This window comes from Lynx canadensis, chromosome A1 (genome assembly GCF_007474595.2).
Source record: "Lynx canadensis isolate LIC74 chromosome A1, mLynCan4.pri.v2, whole genome shotgun sequence".
Taxonomy (NCBI): Eukaryota; Metazoa; Chordata; class Mammalia; order Carnivora; family Felidae; genus Lynx; species Lynx canadensis.
In genome coordinates, this window is record NC_044303.2 from 196,052,869 (window position 1) to 196,066,436 (window position 13,568).

Genomic DNA, 13,568 nt, shown 5'->3' on the forward strand with positions numbered 1-13,568 from the left:
CAGGGATATTGCTACACATCCTATAATGAACAGGACATTCTCCACAACAAAGAATTATTCACCACCAAACATACAGAATAGCGAAGTTGAGAAACTGTCCTAAGGAAACATATGCGGGCTTTATGTAGCATTACAGCAGCTGGGAACCTGGCCTGAGGCAAAAAAAAAAAAAAAAAAAAAAACAAAAAACAAAAAACTCTCATGCCAAGAACAGCAGTTATGGCAAAATGGTTTTGTTCATTTACAAAAAGGCACTATTCTGGAGTCTACATTTGTCAGACTAAATATCAGGGTGAGTCCAAAATAACAGATAATCCGACAGTATCTAGAAAGAATGATGTACCATGACTAAGTAGGATTTACTCTAGGTAACCAAGGCTGGTTCAATATTGAAAAATCAATAAATTTAATCCACCATATCAATAGGTGAGAAAAGAAAAATTATAAGATCGTATCAAGTGATGGAGAAAAAAATTAACAAAATTCACCCATTCATGATTTTTAAAAAAATATATATCTCAGTACAGAAACAGAGGAGAACTTCTATAAAAATCTGAAAGTTTAAATCATACTTCACGGTGAAAGACTGAATGAATGTTCTCTCTGTACAGAGACAAGCCTAGAATGTTTACTCTCACCGCTCTTTTCTTTTAACATAGTGCAAGAAGTTCTAGCCATTGCAGTAATAAGGGGGAAAAAAGTACACAGAACAGGAAAAAAGGAAATACACCTATCTCTACATGCAAAGAGCCTGACTGTCTACACAGAAAATCCCAAGAAATCTAGACAAAAACTCAAAGAACTATTAAGTGAGTCAAGACAGGTCGTAGGACACAAAATTAACAAATATCAATTGCATTTCTATAGAGTACCCATGAACACATGGAAATTGAAATTAAAAACATATTACCATTTCCATTGCTCCAAGAAAATTAAATACTTAGGTGTACGTCTAACAAAACATTTATAAGATCTGACGAATGGTTAAAATAAAAAATAATGATAACATCAAACGCTGACAAGGATGCAGAGAAAGTGGGACACTCACACATGGCTGATAGAAATGTAAAATGGTACAGCCACTCTGGAAAGTGGTTTGGGAGTTCCTTTTAAAACTAAAAATGGGCTTACATACAACTCAGCAATTGTACTCTTGGATTTCTATCCCATGGAAATGAAAACTTGTTTTCATGCAGAAACGTGTACATGAATGAATATTCACAGCAGCATTATCTGTAATAGCCAGACCTGGAAACAATGCAGATTTCCTTCCCTGGGTGAGTGGTTAAACAAAGTGTGGTACGTCCATACCATGGAGTACAACGTAGCAATAAAAAAAGGCAAACTATTAAAATAGGTAACAACTTGAATGATCATCAAAGAAATTTTACTGAGTGAAAGAAGCCAGTCTCAGAAGGGTGCATACTGTGTAATTCAATTTATGTAACATTTGTGAAATCACATAGTGATAGAGACGAAGAACAGATTAGCAGTTGCCCAGGGTGAGGGATGTGCCCAGGGTGAGGGATGTGGGGGAGCGCAGGAGGCGAGTGTGGGTACATAGGGGCAGTGTGTTGGGAGTCTCGTCGTAATGGAATAGACAAGAATCTTCCCCCCCCCCCCCCCCACACACACACACACAAATGAGTGTGTATGTGACTGGAGAAATCTGAATGAGCTGTATGTTTTGTGCCAATGTCAATTTCCTGGTTTTGATCATGTACTACAGTGATACAAGATGTCAACACTGGGGGAGACCGGAAGAAGGGATCCCCCTGCACTGGATCCCCCCCATACATTTCTTCACACCCGTGAATCCATAGTTAATTCAAAACAAAAAAACTTTAAAATTTTTAAGAAGACTAAATCCTTAAATACGTCACTAAAGAAGATAGATCAATGGCAACTAAGCAAGGAAAAGTGCAGGACGTCACTAGTCATTAGACAAAGGCATACCAAAACCACAAAGAGGGTCTGCTACATCCCCATCAAGATGGCCAAAATTTAAAAGACCACAATATGAAGTATTGGAGCAACTGGAGCTTTTATAAATTGTTGGGAGGAATCCAAAATAGCAGAGTCACTCTGGAAAAACAATTTTCCAATTTCTTATACAGTTAATGTACACTTACCATCCAACCCACAATTCCACTCCTAGGCATTTACCCAAGAGAAATGAAAACCTGTATCTACACAAAGGTTTGTACACGAATATTTGTAGCAGCTTTATTCATAATGGCCCAAAACTGGAAGCAACCCAAACATCCAACAATTGGCAATAAACAAATTATGGTTCGTCCATACAATGAAATATTATTCAGCAATAAAGAGAAACAAACTACTGATACGTGGAATGATGTAGATGAATATAGAAAGCATTTTGCTAAGTGAAGGAAGCCAGACATAAAGGACTACATACTTAATGGTTCCATTTAGACGACATTCTAGAAAAGGCGAAACTAGAGACCGAGAAGGTCGGTTGTTGCCAAGGAGTCCAGTGGCATGGGGATGGGACTGACTGCAAGGGAACTTCTCAGGGTAAAGCAAACATTGCACATCTTGACTGAAATGGTAGTCAAATGATGGCATGCATTTGTCAAAACTCATCAAACTGTACACTTAAGAAACAGGTGAATTCTATTACATGTAGACTATACTCCAATTTTTTCCTCCAAAATGGGGGGAGACCAATGACCAAGGGTCTAGTAAAGTGCACCAGTTAAGGATAGTTTCTTGCGTATGTCTGCAACAGGCAGAGTCTGAGGAAGCAAGCCTACTTAGCCAAGAGTCCCAAGTTTAGGGCCCAAATTCAGTCCACTGTCACTCAATTTACGCCTCTAGCAGTACAGTGGGCTTCCCTCGAGGGTCCCTGTTATCTGGAAGGAGGGATTACAACCATTAAGTGTGAACGTGAGCAGGACCAAAAATGTGAAGAGGTGGAAAACCTAAAAAGTTTTGAATGCTCTCCACAACGTGAGCAAGACAGGACTAAAGAACGGACGTAAACCCACAAAACAACTAAAACTGCTTCTGAGTCTTGCTTTGCTTCCATTCGACTGATATTTCAGAAAATGCTTCATAAGCTTCCATGCCAGGCAGTTTAGCACATTCTAACTCTCGCCATAATCCCTAAAGGTGGGCCTCCCTCCTGAGGCTGTAACAAAGAGGGGGAGGTAGCCAGTGCCTTGGGGAAGCGCTTGGGTTCTGGAATCTCTGTGCTTGCGTATGTGTCCTAATTCTGCCACTGGCTGATGGCTTGGAACAGTCACTGAATCCCTTTGACCCTCCAGTTCCAGAAATAATATTGATAACGGAAAGTAGTCAAAATCCATTCCCTGCCTTCCTCTCTCTGTAATGTGCTATATACTTCAATACTGTGCCTCGGGGGCTCTGCTTTTGAATGAGTCTAATTCAGTAGCTGCCCAAGATTGGTTTTCTGATCCCCTAAAGAGGCAGCTCAGATGGTCTTGTCTGCCCTCCTAATGTCACAAAAGGGGAAAGGAAGTCCTCTCTTCCACTGTCCTGAAATCTGTCTCCCCACTTTAAACATATACACCTACATGGAGGGGGTGGGATCTCAAGGAATTGGTTTATGTGACTGTGAGGGTTGGCAAGTCCAAAATTCACAGGGCAAGCTGGCAGGCTGGCCGTCCTGACAGGAGCTGACGCTGCAGTCTTGCAGCAGAACTTCTTCCTCACTGAAATCTCGACTTTCCTCTTAAGGCCCTTCAACTGATTGGAGGAGGCCCACCCACACTTTAAGGATAAACTTGTATTCAAAGGCAACTGATTATCAACATCAACCACGTCTACAAAATAGCTTCAGAGCAACAGTGAGGTTAGTGTTTGATTGAATAACTGGGTTACTCAACGTCATAGCCCAGCCACGTTAACACGTGAAACTACCCATCATAGGTGTCAAGTACGGTCGTCTGATATACACAGAGAGGGTTGAGAGTTTCTACTCAAGTTTTCAATAAAAAGCAGGAGCAGGCTAAGGAAGGGCAGGACTGTCTGACAGAAAAATACCTACCTGGCCCCTTTCTTGGGAACGCTCAATTCCACAGGTGGTCCTACTGTTTGCACTGCTCTCCCGGAGGAGCTCTGGGACAGCAACTAAAAACATTTCAACCTAGCAAGATCTAGTAAAGAGATCTGAGTGATACTACAAAAAAACAAAACAAAACAAAAAGGCAAACACAAAGATGCAGACTGCAACCTCTCAAAAATAAAAAATAAAATTCATTTATTGAGGAAGGAAAAGTTTAACACATGATCCAAGTGCAGAACCCAAAACAAATTCTTCTATGAGCTCCTGCATGATCTACCTCTCTACACATACCCTGTGAGAAATGACACCCATGTAGGCACATACACGGTATAATATACACGCTACCGTCTGGTTACCAACACCTGTTGGATGGCAGTTTTTCATATTCGTCTTATTTGCACATTCATCGACATGGTTTACAAGTCACATAAATTCGTTCTTCGCTAAAAACAGCTTCCCCAGCATCGCCTTGATTTCAACAAAAGAACACGGCTTACAGCAGGCACCCTTAACCCTCGTTTCCCCGCCCCCCCCCCCCGTTCTGGTGACCACATATCAGCACCACTTACATACCCGGGCCAGATAATGACCCGGTGGTACAAAGAACAGGGAAGAAATACCACAAGCCGATGCTGTCAGAGCACACAGCCCTGCAACCAGCAGGACTAATTAAATCGTCTAAAAGTATTGACCATGATTTCAAAGACAAGCCACACCCTCTCCTTTTCCCCTAACGGTCTTGGAGATTTGTAATGTACTTTGGAAAATTTAATTCTAAGGCAGACTTGGAGCCGACTCCCTAATCACGAGGTCACGCGACTTGTACCATGTGCCTCCGCTGTCAGGAAGTGGCGTTGGGTTCAGACCGGGGCCGATGCTGGGGGCTCGCCTTAACATCTGATCGGCTGCGAAATACAAGCCATTGATACAGACCCCTTTGCTGTGAGCAGTGAATAGAGAGAGCTGTAAACAGACACAAATTGAGATTTTGCACTTCCAAAAAACATGAGGTGAATATGTAGTGTTATACAGAGTAGATATTCTACAATTCAGGAAGGGAGACGTTTGGGAAAAAAAAGTAAGCCAGGAGAATGGGGGCGGAGGAAAGATTTCCCCATGTTCCTTTCTGGGATCATCACTTGAAGACAAGTGAATAAACTGCAGATTGTACCTTTCATGGGGGTAGAGTGAGCAGTGAGCACCAGCCAATGAATCCGGCCAGAGAGGTGAGTGGCAGAGAGGGAGGGCGGAAGCTGCAGGTTCTGAGCTAAGATACGCCACACATTCATACGCATCTGGCCCGGGTTTGTGCAGACGAAGGGCTCCTAGCAGCCAGACAGCAGCACAATATACAAATAATGACACTTGTGAATGGTGACAACTTCCAGAAAACTACACACAAGATGACAGATCATGCTCTTCCCAGCCATTTGAGGGGAGGTACGCTGCTGACAGAGAGTTGGAAACCTCCTAAGAGCAGCGTTTGCAAACAAAAACAAAAACAAAAACAAACAAAACAAGGGGCTCTGAGAAGCCACCTCGGGGCTACTGGAAATCTGAGGCTGCACTTGGGGTGGCTGGGGGAGGGGCACAGAGCCTAACAGTATCGGCCCGAGAATCCCACGGTTTGCCTTTGGCCCGGCAGATGCAGCCTCACACTCGAGAGCCTCGTTGCCCCTAATCAGACTCCTGTGTATGCTGGGCCTGCTTCACCAGGGGCCAGAGCAGGGCACGGGGAGAGGCTGGGCAGCTGGTTCCTGATGAGCCATGGACAGAAACCAGGGAAGGCCCCCTGACTGCAGAAGCCTCGTGGGCAGAAGAGCAAGCTATCCTGAGCTGGCCCAGAGGGCCGCTTCCCCCTACCCTCCATCTTCTGGCTGACCCTTTACTTGACAACCTCACAACCGGAAAGGCCCATGGACAGGGCCCCCCTTGCCTGGCTCTTCTGAAGCAGCAGGAGCACAGGAAAAAGATCAAACGGGGACAAGGCTGTGCCAAATTAGCTTCCAGAAGCCCCAAAGCTAGTGGTGCCGTCTCTCCCACACACGTTTTCTAGGCCAGGGACCCTGAAACAGTAGTCTGCATTTTGCTAAGACCTGGGACCAGAAGACCACTGTTTTGTGCCACCCAGTCCTCAGGTCAAGTCTTGCTACCCACTGGACAGGATGGCCTCTAGCAGCTCCCTGAGTTACAGAGGCCTCCAGCACAGAGGCTGTGGGCAGGACACACATCTGACTCCCTTCTTCTGGCATGTGCCTTCTCACTGAAAACGGCTCTCAGGACTGCCGTGGAAAGACGGCTGGAGCCCAGGGCTTGCAAACAGATGAGCGCAACTCTTGAACCCACTTTGGTACCTTCTGCGCCTGAGGTTTCACAGGGCAGGGCCGCTGCCCCCTTCAGCTAGAATCTGAGTCCCATAAGCACCTACTGGTGACCACAGAAAGGGTGGGTGAAAACCGTCATTCTCCTAATGGAGACCAAGTCACAAGTGATCCCATCTCCCTAAGTTCATAAATTATTAGTAGGCTGGGAGTCATTGCAATGAGAATTTGGCTTTGGAACAGAAGAGAGAGAAAAAGCCAGGCTGGGGGCAGGGGCGGGGGCGGTCAGAGCCCTTACAAGCTTTGGGGAAACACAAACAAACAGGACCCTGATGAAGCTACGCTGCTCTCCAACTTTCAGGGCGAACTGTGTCTCCAGGTCAGAAACGGCCTGGTGACAGGAGAGGAGGACAGCAGGACCCTATTGCACACACATGAACACACACACACACACACACATACACACACACAGCTCAGGGGATGGAGACTTAATGAATGCCTTCTGAAATACTTCTCACACCAACAGGGGGGAGAAAAGGCAGCCAAAAGCAAGGCCACGAACCTTCCTCTGCTTTCTCCACAGTTTGTTCCCAAATCTGAAGGCTGGCCTTGAGGTGAGCCAACACCGAGGCTATTTCTGACACTCAGGGAGGCATGCAGGGGGAGGGACGGGGTCACGATTAGTGTTTAAAACATAGGGGACCAAAGTCCCTACCGAGTGGTTCCCTTTAGAAGAAGTCCAGGTCGTGGAGGCAGCCCGGGGTGGGGAGCTGCTTCCGGCCTGTCCCCCGTTGATTGTAAACAACCAAGCACCACGTGTAGTGTCAGACCAGCTGCTTCTTAATTCTGTGAACTGAACTTCACGCTCTGTGCTCACTGGCCCTGTCTTCTCATCCATGGCGAAGTGTGGGTGTCCTCCCGACGTGCTGGCAACTGAACGCTATGCCCGTCGGGGGCCTCAGCGCACGACGCGACCATTTTATAAGCCTCCTGCGGAAAGCAGCACATCCCACTCGGCCATCCTTCCTCGGCCCAGTGCACTGGCAAACATATCCTGAGTCCTGCGTGTCTTCTCAATATGAAACCAGGCTGGTCAGTGGGAGGCAAAGTCCATACCTCCCCACAGAGGTACACGTGAAAATGATCCTGATTAAAACCTCTGGGGTACTCAGACAAGGGTGCTGAGGACCTAAGCACACATTTCCTAGAGCAAGTTTCTTTTCAGCAGGAGAAACCTAGTAAAAGCTTACTGAGGAAGAAACAATCCACAATAACCCCAGATCTAGAGACAATCTAAAAACAGAAGCTAATTTTAAATAAAATATAAATATTTTCAATTTAGGCAGGACTTGATATCTTTCGGAAGGTAAAGCATCTAAGAATACAACACTGTGACCCACACGAGGAATTTGGAGGAGGTGTTGCCAAGGGTCACAGGCAGAGAGAGTAAAGATTAAAAGCTCCAGCTCTGGAAGGCTGGTTTTTAACTACTAGGTAGGTCCAGGCACCTCCTGGAGACTTGAACAGGTTGGAGGAAACTGAGGTAAAATATCTGGGAGAGGTATGAGAAAGAGAGAGGCCCAGCCCTCCCACTCATTTAATCCAGGCCTGGGCCTGGAAAGGAGAAAACAGGAGGTGGGGATGCTAAGATTTTTACATAAAGTGAGCTGTGCAACAGGAATAATTGGGTGAGGTGGGTCAGAAGGAGGGAGGCAGGTAAGGGAGGAGACAGGATGAGGGAAAAGAGTTGCAAAGGTCTGGGTTAATGTAAGTACAAATGAACAGGGGTGGCCCTGCCACTAAGAGGGGCCTCTGCATATCTGCTACCCACTCTCACCTGTGCCCTCAGCCCTACCTGGCCCAGGGCACCCAGCTGCCGGGTAGAGGGGCTCCTGGACAGCAACCTCGCCTTTCCCCAGAGCCCGGACCCTAGCTGAGGCTCTGGGGCCAGGGGCTGGGGAACACACAGGGGCGGGGCGGGCAGATCGCTATACAAAGGCACTGGTGGAGTTGATGAAGACAGGAGCACTGCTTGGCTGGATCAGCTCGTAGAGGGCCTCATACGTCCCCACCACAAAGCCCACGAAGCCCAGGATGCTGATCAGGGCGTCCTTGGCAATGGTGATGGGGCTCATGCCCTCCGAGTAGTAGGTGGTGATCTCCAGGAGGGGTGGGATGATGAGGGCCAGGGCGCTGCTGCTCACGGACCCCACCAGGGAGATGACCAGGTCCAGACGGGGGATGAGGATGGCCAAGACGCCTGCAGGAGAGAGAGGACACGCCTGCTCAGGACTGCCCAGAGCCGGGAGAGACCGCCTCACTGCTGAGCAAATTTAGCACGAGTCCTTCTTCCAGAATGGAGAGCTCTGCAGAAACTTAGACATTGTCCCATCCAGTGTCTCTTTGCACAGATAAGAAAACAAATGGCCACAGGTGTGGCACAACCTGGGTCTCACTGCAAGGCTGGGACTGGAACCCAGATCTCCTGGCTTTCAGCTTTTCCCGCTACAGCATACGACCTCCATCTTTCCGAAGCAAAGGAACCAAATTACACTCCTGGGCAGCCTGGTCCCTACCAGAGGAGGGAGGTGGACTGTTTCTGTGCGACTGGTTATTTTCTTCTGCCGAGGGTACCTCCCCCACAAATATCTCACTTAACTGACAAGAAACAAAATGGGGGGGGGGGAGCCATCCTTCTGGAGTGCTATCAGAATAAACCCCGTTTCACAGAGCATTTTCCTACAGGGAAAGTAGATGTAGCTCAGCGTGCAGGCTCACCTGAGGGGCAAGGCCCACACGATGACCTCGCGCCCGTGGCTCCCACACCAGGCGGAAGTGGCGAAGAACCAATCGCAGGCCGCCTTAGGAAACCCCGTCAGCTTCCACCCCGTGGCAATGACGGTGCTGCTGTCACACCAGGGGGAGGAGGCCTCGCTGACCGCACTTACTCCAACGCCCGCTGAGCCCGCCGTTCTCATCTGACTCAGCCTTCCGCCGGGGGCGAGGCGCGAAGGCCACTGCTCCACAAGTGCCCCAAGGACTGCGGGCTCTGGCATCGGTGACCGGGGGGGGGGGGGGGGATGTTACCGCTCCTTTCTATTCCCCGGTTTTCTTGTTGGCAAATGAGGATACAAATGGCTCCTATGTCACAGAGATACCCTGATGGCCCAACGGGGTTGCACAGGCACCTCACAAAAGGCCTGGGGTACAAGAGGCTCACGCTAGAGTTCAGAGCATCATTCTACTATATATGCTGCTGCCCATGCAACTGCATTACTGACTCATTACTGTCTTCCCCACGGCAGGCTCCAACCGGAGGTCCCCAGCATGGAGACCGTGCTCCAGAGCACATACCTCACTGGCTCCTACGAGTCACATCTTACATGGGGGGGGTTCAGTTCCCCCTTCATCTCACAAAGCAGTGTAGCCAAGTCGTTCTGAGGAAGGCATCACAGTGGTGAGACTGCCAGACAGACACCTCAGGCCGATGCACCCCATTTTACCCTCAGATCAATTTTACTCCTCAGATGGGACTGTCCACATCGATTACTGTTTCTTTGGCTAAGCTACAGACAAATGGACTGGGTTGCATGTAGAAGCCAGGTTTTGTGAGACGCACTTGCTTTTAAACTGGAATAGCACTCCCTGTAGTAAGAGAGGAGGCGACATGGGATGGGGGCTTACCAGGAGAGGGACAGGTACACGTCTCCCGTCTCACACTTCCTCTGAAGCGATGTCAACTTAAACGAATCCAGTTCCTCATTCACAGCGGCCATATTTCAAGGACTTAACAGTTGCCTGTGCCTAATGGCTACCGTCCTGGACAGCACAGACCCAGAATACTCCCCTCGCGGCAGAACATCTAGCGTCTGATAGGCAGCACTGCGAGGCAGCCACTCGTTGGCAGAATCTGCCTCGGGTCCATGGGTATGTAACTTCACAACATGGTTACTGTCCCCAGGCAGATTCAATGATAGGAAGGGACAGAATGCAGACCCTCAAGTGTCTGGTCACGTCACACACCTGACGATTAAGAACATACAGAACAACACCTGCAGGAGGGAGAACAGGGGCGCTGGCTGATCACACAAAGAGCCTGTCTGTGAAGAACTGGGGGAGTCAGATGTCGGGCTAACTTTCCCAGGGACGCACTGCAATCATTTAGCAGAGAACCGGTATACAGTCAGCCCTGACCTCTCTCTGCTTTGCAAAGGAAGTAAGACAAGTGTTTTGAAGCCTGATAACAAAAGGGGGCACAAGGATACTGAGCCTCAGATCTGCTTCTAGCATCATTTTATAGCCCTGAGGCAATCCCTTCCTCTTTCCTTATTCTAGTGTTCAACCGTAATGGCAATTATCCATCAACACCCTCGCTGTTCTGAAGCCTTCAGGAAGCCCATAAAAAGTGTAGGCTTTTAACTTGCACTGCAAGTTAAAAACAGTATGTTTCAGCCCTTAGCTATTTCTATATAGAGTTGGTGATATCCCTCAAATCTTCAGGGTTGAATTTGGAGGAAGGATAAAACTAAATTGTAAACTAGGGTGCCTGGGTGGCTCAGTCAGTTAAGCGTCCGACTTTGGCTCAGGTCATGATCTCGAGGTTTGTGAGTTCGAGCCCCGCCTTGGGCACTGTGCTGACCGCTCAGAGCCCGGAGCCTGCTTCAGATTCTGTGTTTCCTTCTCTCTCTGCCCCTCCCCTGCTCATGCTCAGTCTCCCTCTGTCTCTTAATAAATAAACGTAAAAAAAAAAAAAAAAAGACTAAATTGTAAGCTGATGACAAAATGGCGTTCTCATTACGGACAACTTTAGCGCTCAACGAGAATTGATCTGCTGTGTGGTCCGTGCTGTGTGTTCCCTTCCCCTCTCTGGGGTCTGGGTCTACATCTGCCTAATGTCAACCTCACAGTGACGGCTCCCACGGTTCCAATGTGGGTGAGGGGTGCGGTGGCAATAGCACTGGGGCAGCAATCAGATCTGAGCCCCGGGAGAGGCTGGTAAAGGAACGTGGTTGAGAGTGCAGCTCTGGACTCAGAACCTGGACTCCAATCCCAGCTCCACCACTAACCAGCCAGCTACTTAACCTACCACTAAATAGGAATGGTCACATGAGACCGTTCACATCGAGATCTCAGAGCACTCAGAACTTAAGTGCACAATAAATGAAATGTGAGTTAATACAATCACCGGTCCCAGCACCAACGGGTTCACCATTTGGAGCCTCAGCTCGTTCACCCACGAGGTTAGGTGACCATACGAGCCCTGGATGAGGACCGAAGTCTCACCCGCCTCTGACATCTCAAGGAACTGTACAAAGCAGGTGTAGTCACTTAGGAGTGTGTTGTGGGATCCTTCAACTCACTGTCAAGTGGGAAGCACCATGTCCTGCTCGACTGTGGCACAGCAGAGCAATGGGATTCCTCTCCTAGAACAGATGGGTATGCCCTAAACACAGCTTCCAGCCTGCCTGGTTTTGTGCCGTTAAAGGGAGTGTGAGTTATTCTTCCGGTGCCAGCCCCTGATCTCCATGGATGCTCCACCCCACTCAAGAGAAGGGTGTCCCGGGGCGCCTGGGTGGCGCAGTCGGTTAAGCGTCCGACTTCAGCCAGGTCGCGATCTCGCGGTCCGTAAGTTCGAGCCCCGCGTCAGGCTGATGGCTCAGAGCCTGGAACCTGTTTCCGATTCTGTGTCTCCCTCTCTCTCTGCCCCTCCCCCGTTCATGCTCTGTCTCTCTCTGTCCCAAAAATAAATAAACGTTGAAAAAAAAAATTAAAAAAAAAAATTTAAAAAAAAAAAAAAAAAAAGAGAAGGGTGTCCCTTATCAGAGACAATAAGCCCGAGGAGGAAAGAAGTCAGATGACCTGCCTGCGCCCTCCCAGCTCTGAGTCTGACATCCCCTCTTCCTCTCTCACGTTAACCTGGGGGACATATGGTACGTCGTGATAGGACTTAAGTGAGGTCAGATGTGCTCTACTCTATGATAAGCATTAGGTGGAAACAGTGACACAAGCTCCTGCGATTAGAATCTTTTCTCAGATTAGACAGAGATGTTCCACTTCAGCATGACATTTTAAAAGCAATCTAAAAACTTGCCCTTGTGTTTGCTACAAAGGATATACACAGTAAGCGTGCCTAACAAAAATATCTCTAAATAGAGATTTTTTAAAGTGGCAAAACTTTTAAGGCCAGGATCACAGGGCTATCCTAGCTGGACCAGATACCACAAGCGAACCCCAAATAAAGCCTGACATTGGAGAAAGATAATGAGGGGGGTGGGGAGAAGGCAAGAACAGTAAGCCTCGCACTAATAATGCAGGGGGAAGGGGAAGACAAGAGGACCCAACCAAATTAGCACAAATGGCCCCAAGGGCTCAACAGCAGGGGTGCCATCATGCAAAATGTGGCCAGCTAGCTTCAGCTAATTCCAGACATGGGAATCATGTACTTAGGAAAGATGTGGGAGTAACCAAAACCTCTTCTAGCACTAAATGTCTTTACTCGGAATTAAAGCCCTCTGGAAAGAGAAACTCCAGAAGGTAGAGATCTCAAAGCAGCATCCTCTCCCTACTCTCTCCCTGCTCCCCCACAAGCGCACCCCATACAAAGAGGAACACTCCCACAGCGCACTCCCAAACAGCAAGGCAGCGCCCTCTGTAGCAGCTTGGCTGTGGCATGTGCAGAAATGGGGGACTGAGGACAACTCAGCTAGTCCACGTGATTAGTCAAGAGGGCTCCAACGGTATTACAAAACATGTTCCCTTTGGGTTAAGAGACACTAAAAATGTGACCTTTTGACTGCTGAAGCACCAGGGGGCAAACGACCATGTTCAGAGATGGAACTGACTGGGATTCTGGAGCCTGTGGTTTTAGATCGGCAACCGAAAGAGCTGACGTGTGCACAAGAGAAGACGAAGCACTTTAGAGAACACACACTTACAGAAATATGCTGGACACCTACAGCCAGCCCTATGTCTGGAAGCTCTTCCTGCTGTTTCGTTGTGCTCAATGCTGGTGCAGCCCACCTGTGTTACTCTGAATGTCTAGAAATGTACCTTTAAAATTAATACCAGGGGCGCCTGGGTGGCGCAGTCGGTTAAGCGTCCGACTTCAGCCAGGTCACGATCTCGCGGTCCGTGAGTTCGAGCCCCGCGTCGGGCCCTGGGCTGATGGCTCAGAGCCTGGAGCCTGTTTCCGATTC

At 48.3% G+C, this 13,568-nt stretch overlaps 1 protein-coding gene across 2 annotated transcripts in view; it reads right to left on the minus strand.

Annotated features, from left to right (window-relative positions):
- Positions 1-7,702: 7,702 nt before the first annotated feature.
- Positions 7,703-13,568, minus strand: part of SLC36A1 (solute carrier family 36 member 1) — a 65,183-nt gene continuing 59,317 nt past the window's right edge. For both annotated transcript variants that reach the window (XM_030328934.1, XM_030328950.2), the window contains exon 11: positions 7,703-8,632. In XM_030328934.1, the coding sequence (XP_030184794.1) occupies positions 8,361-8,632 (272 nt within the window). In that variant the 3' untranslated portion in view covers positions 7,703-8,360. The remainder of the gene's footprint in view (positions 8,633-13,568) is intronic.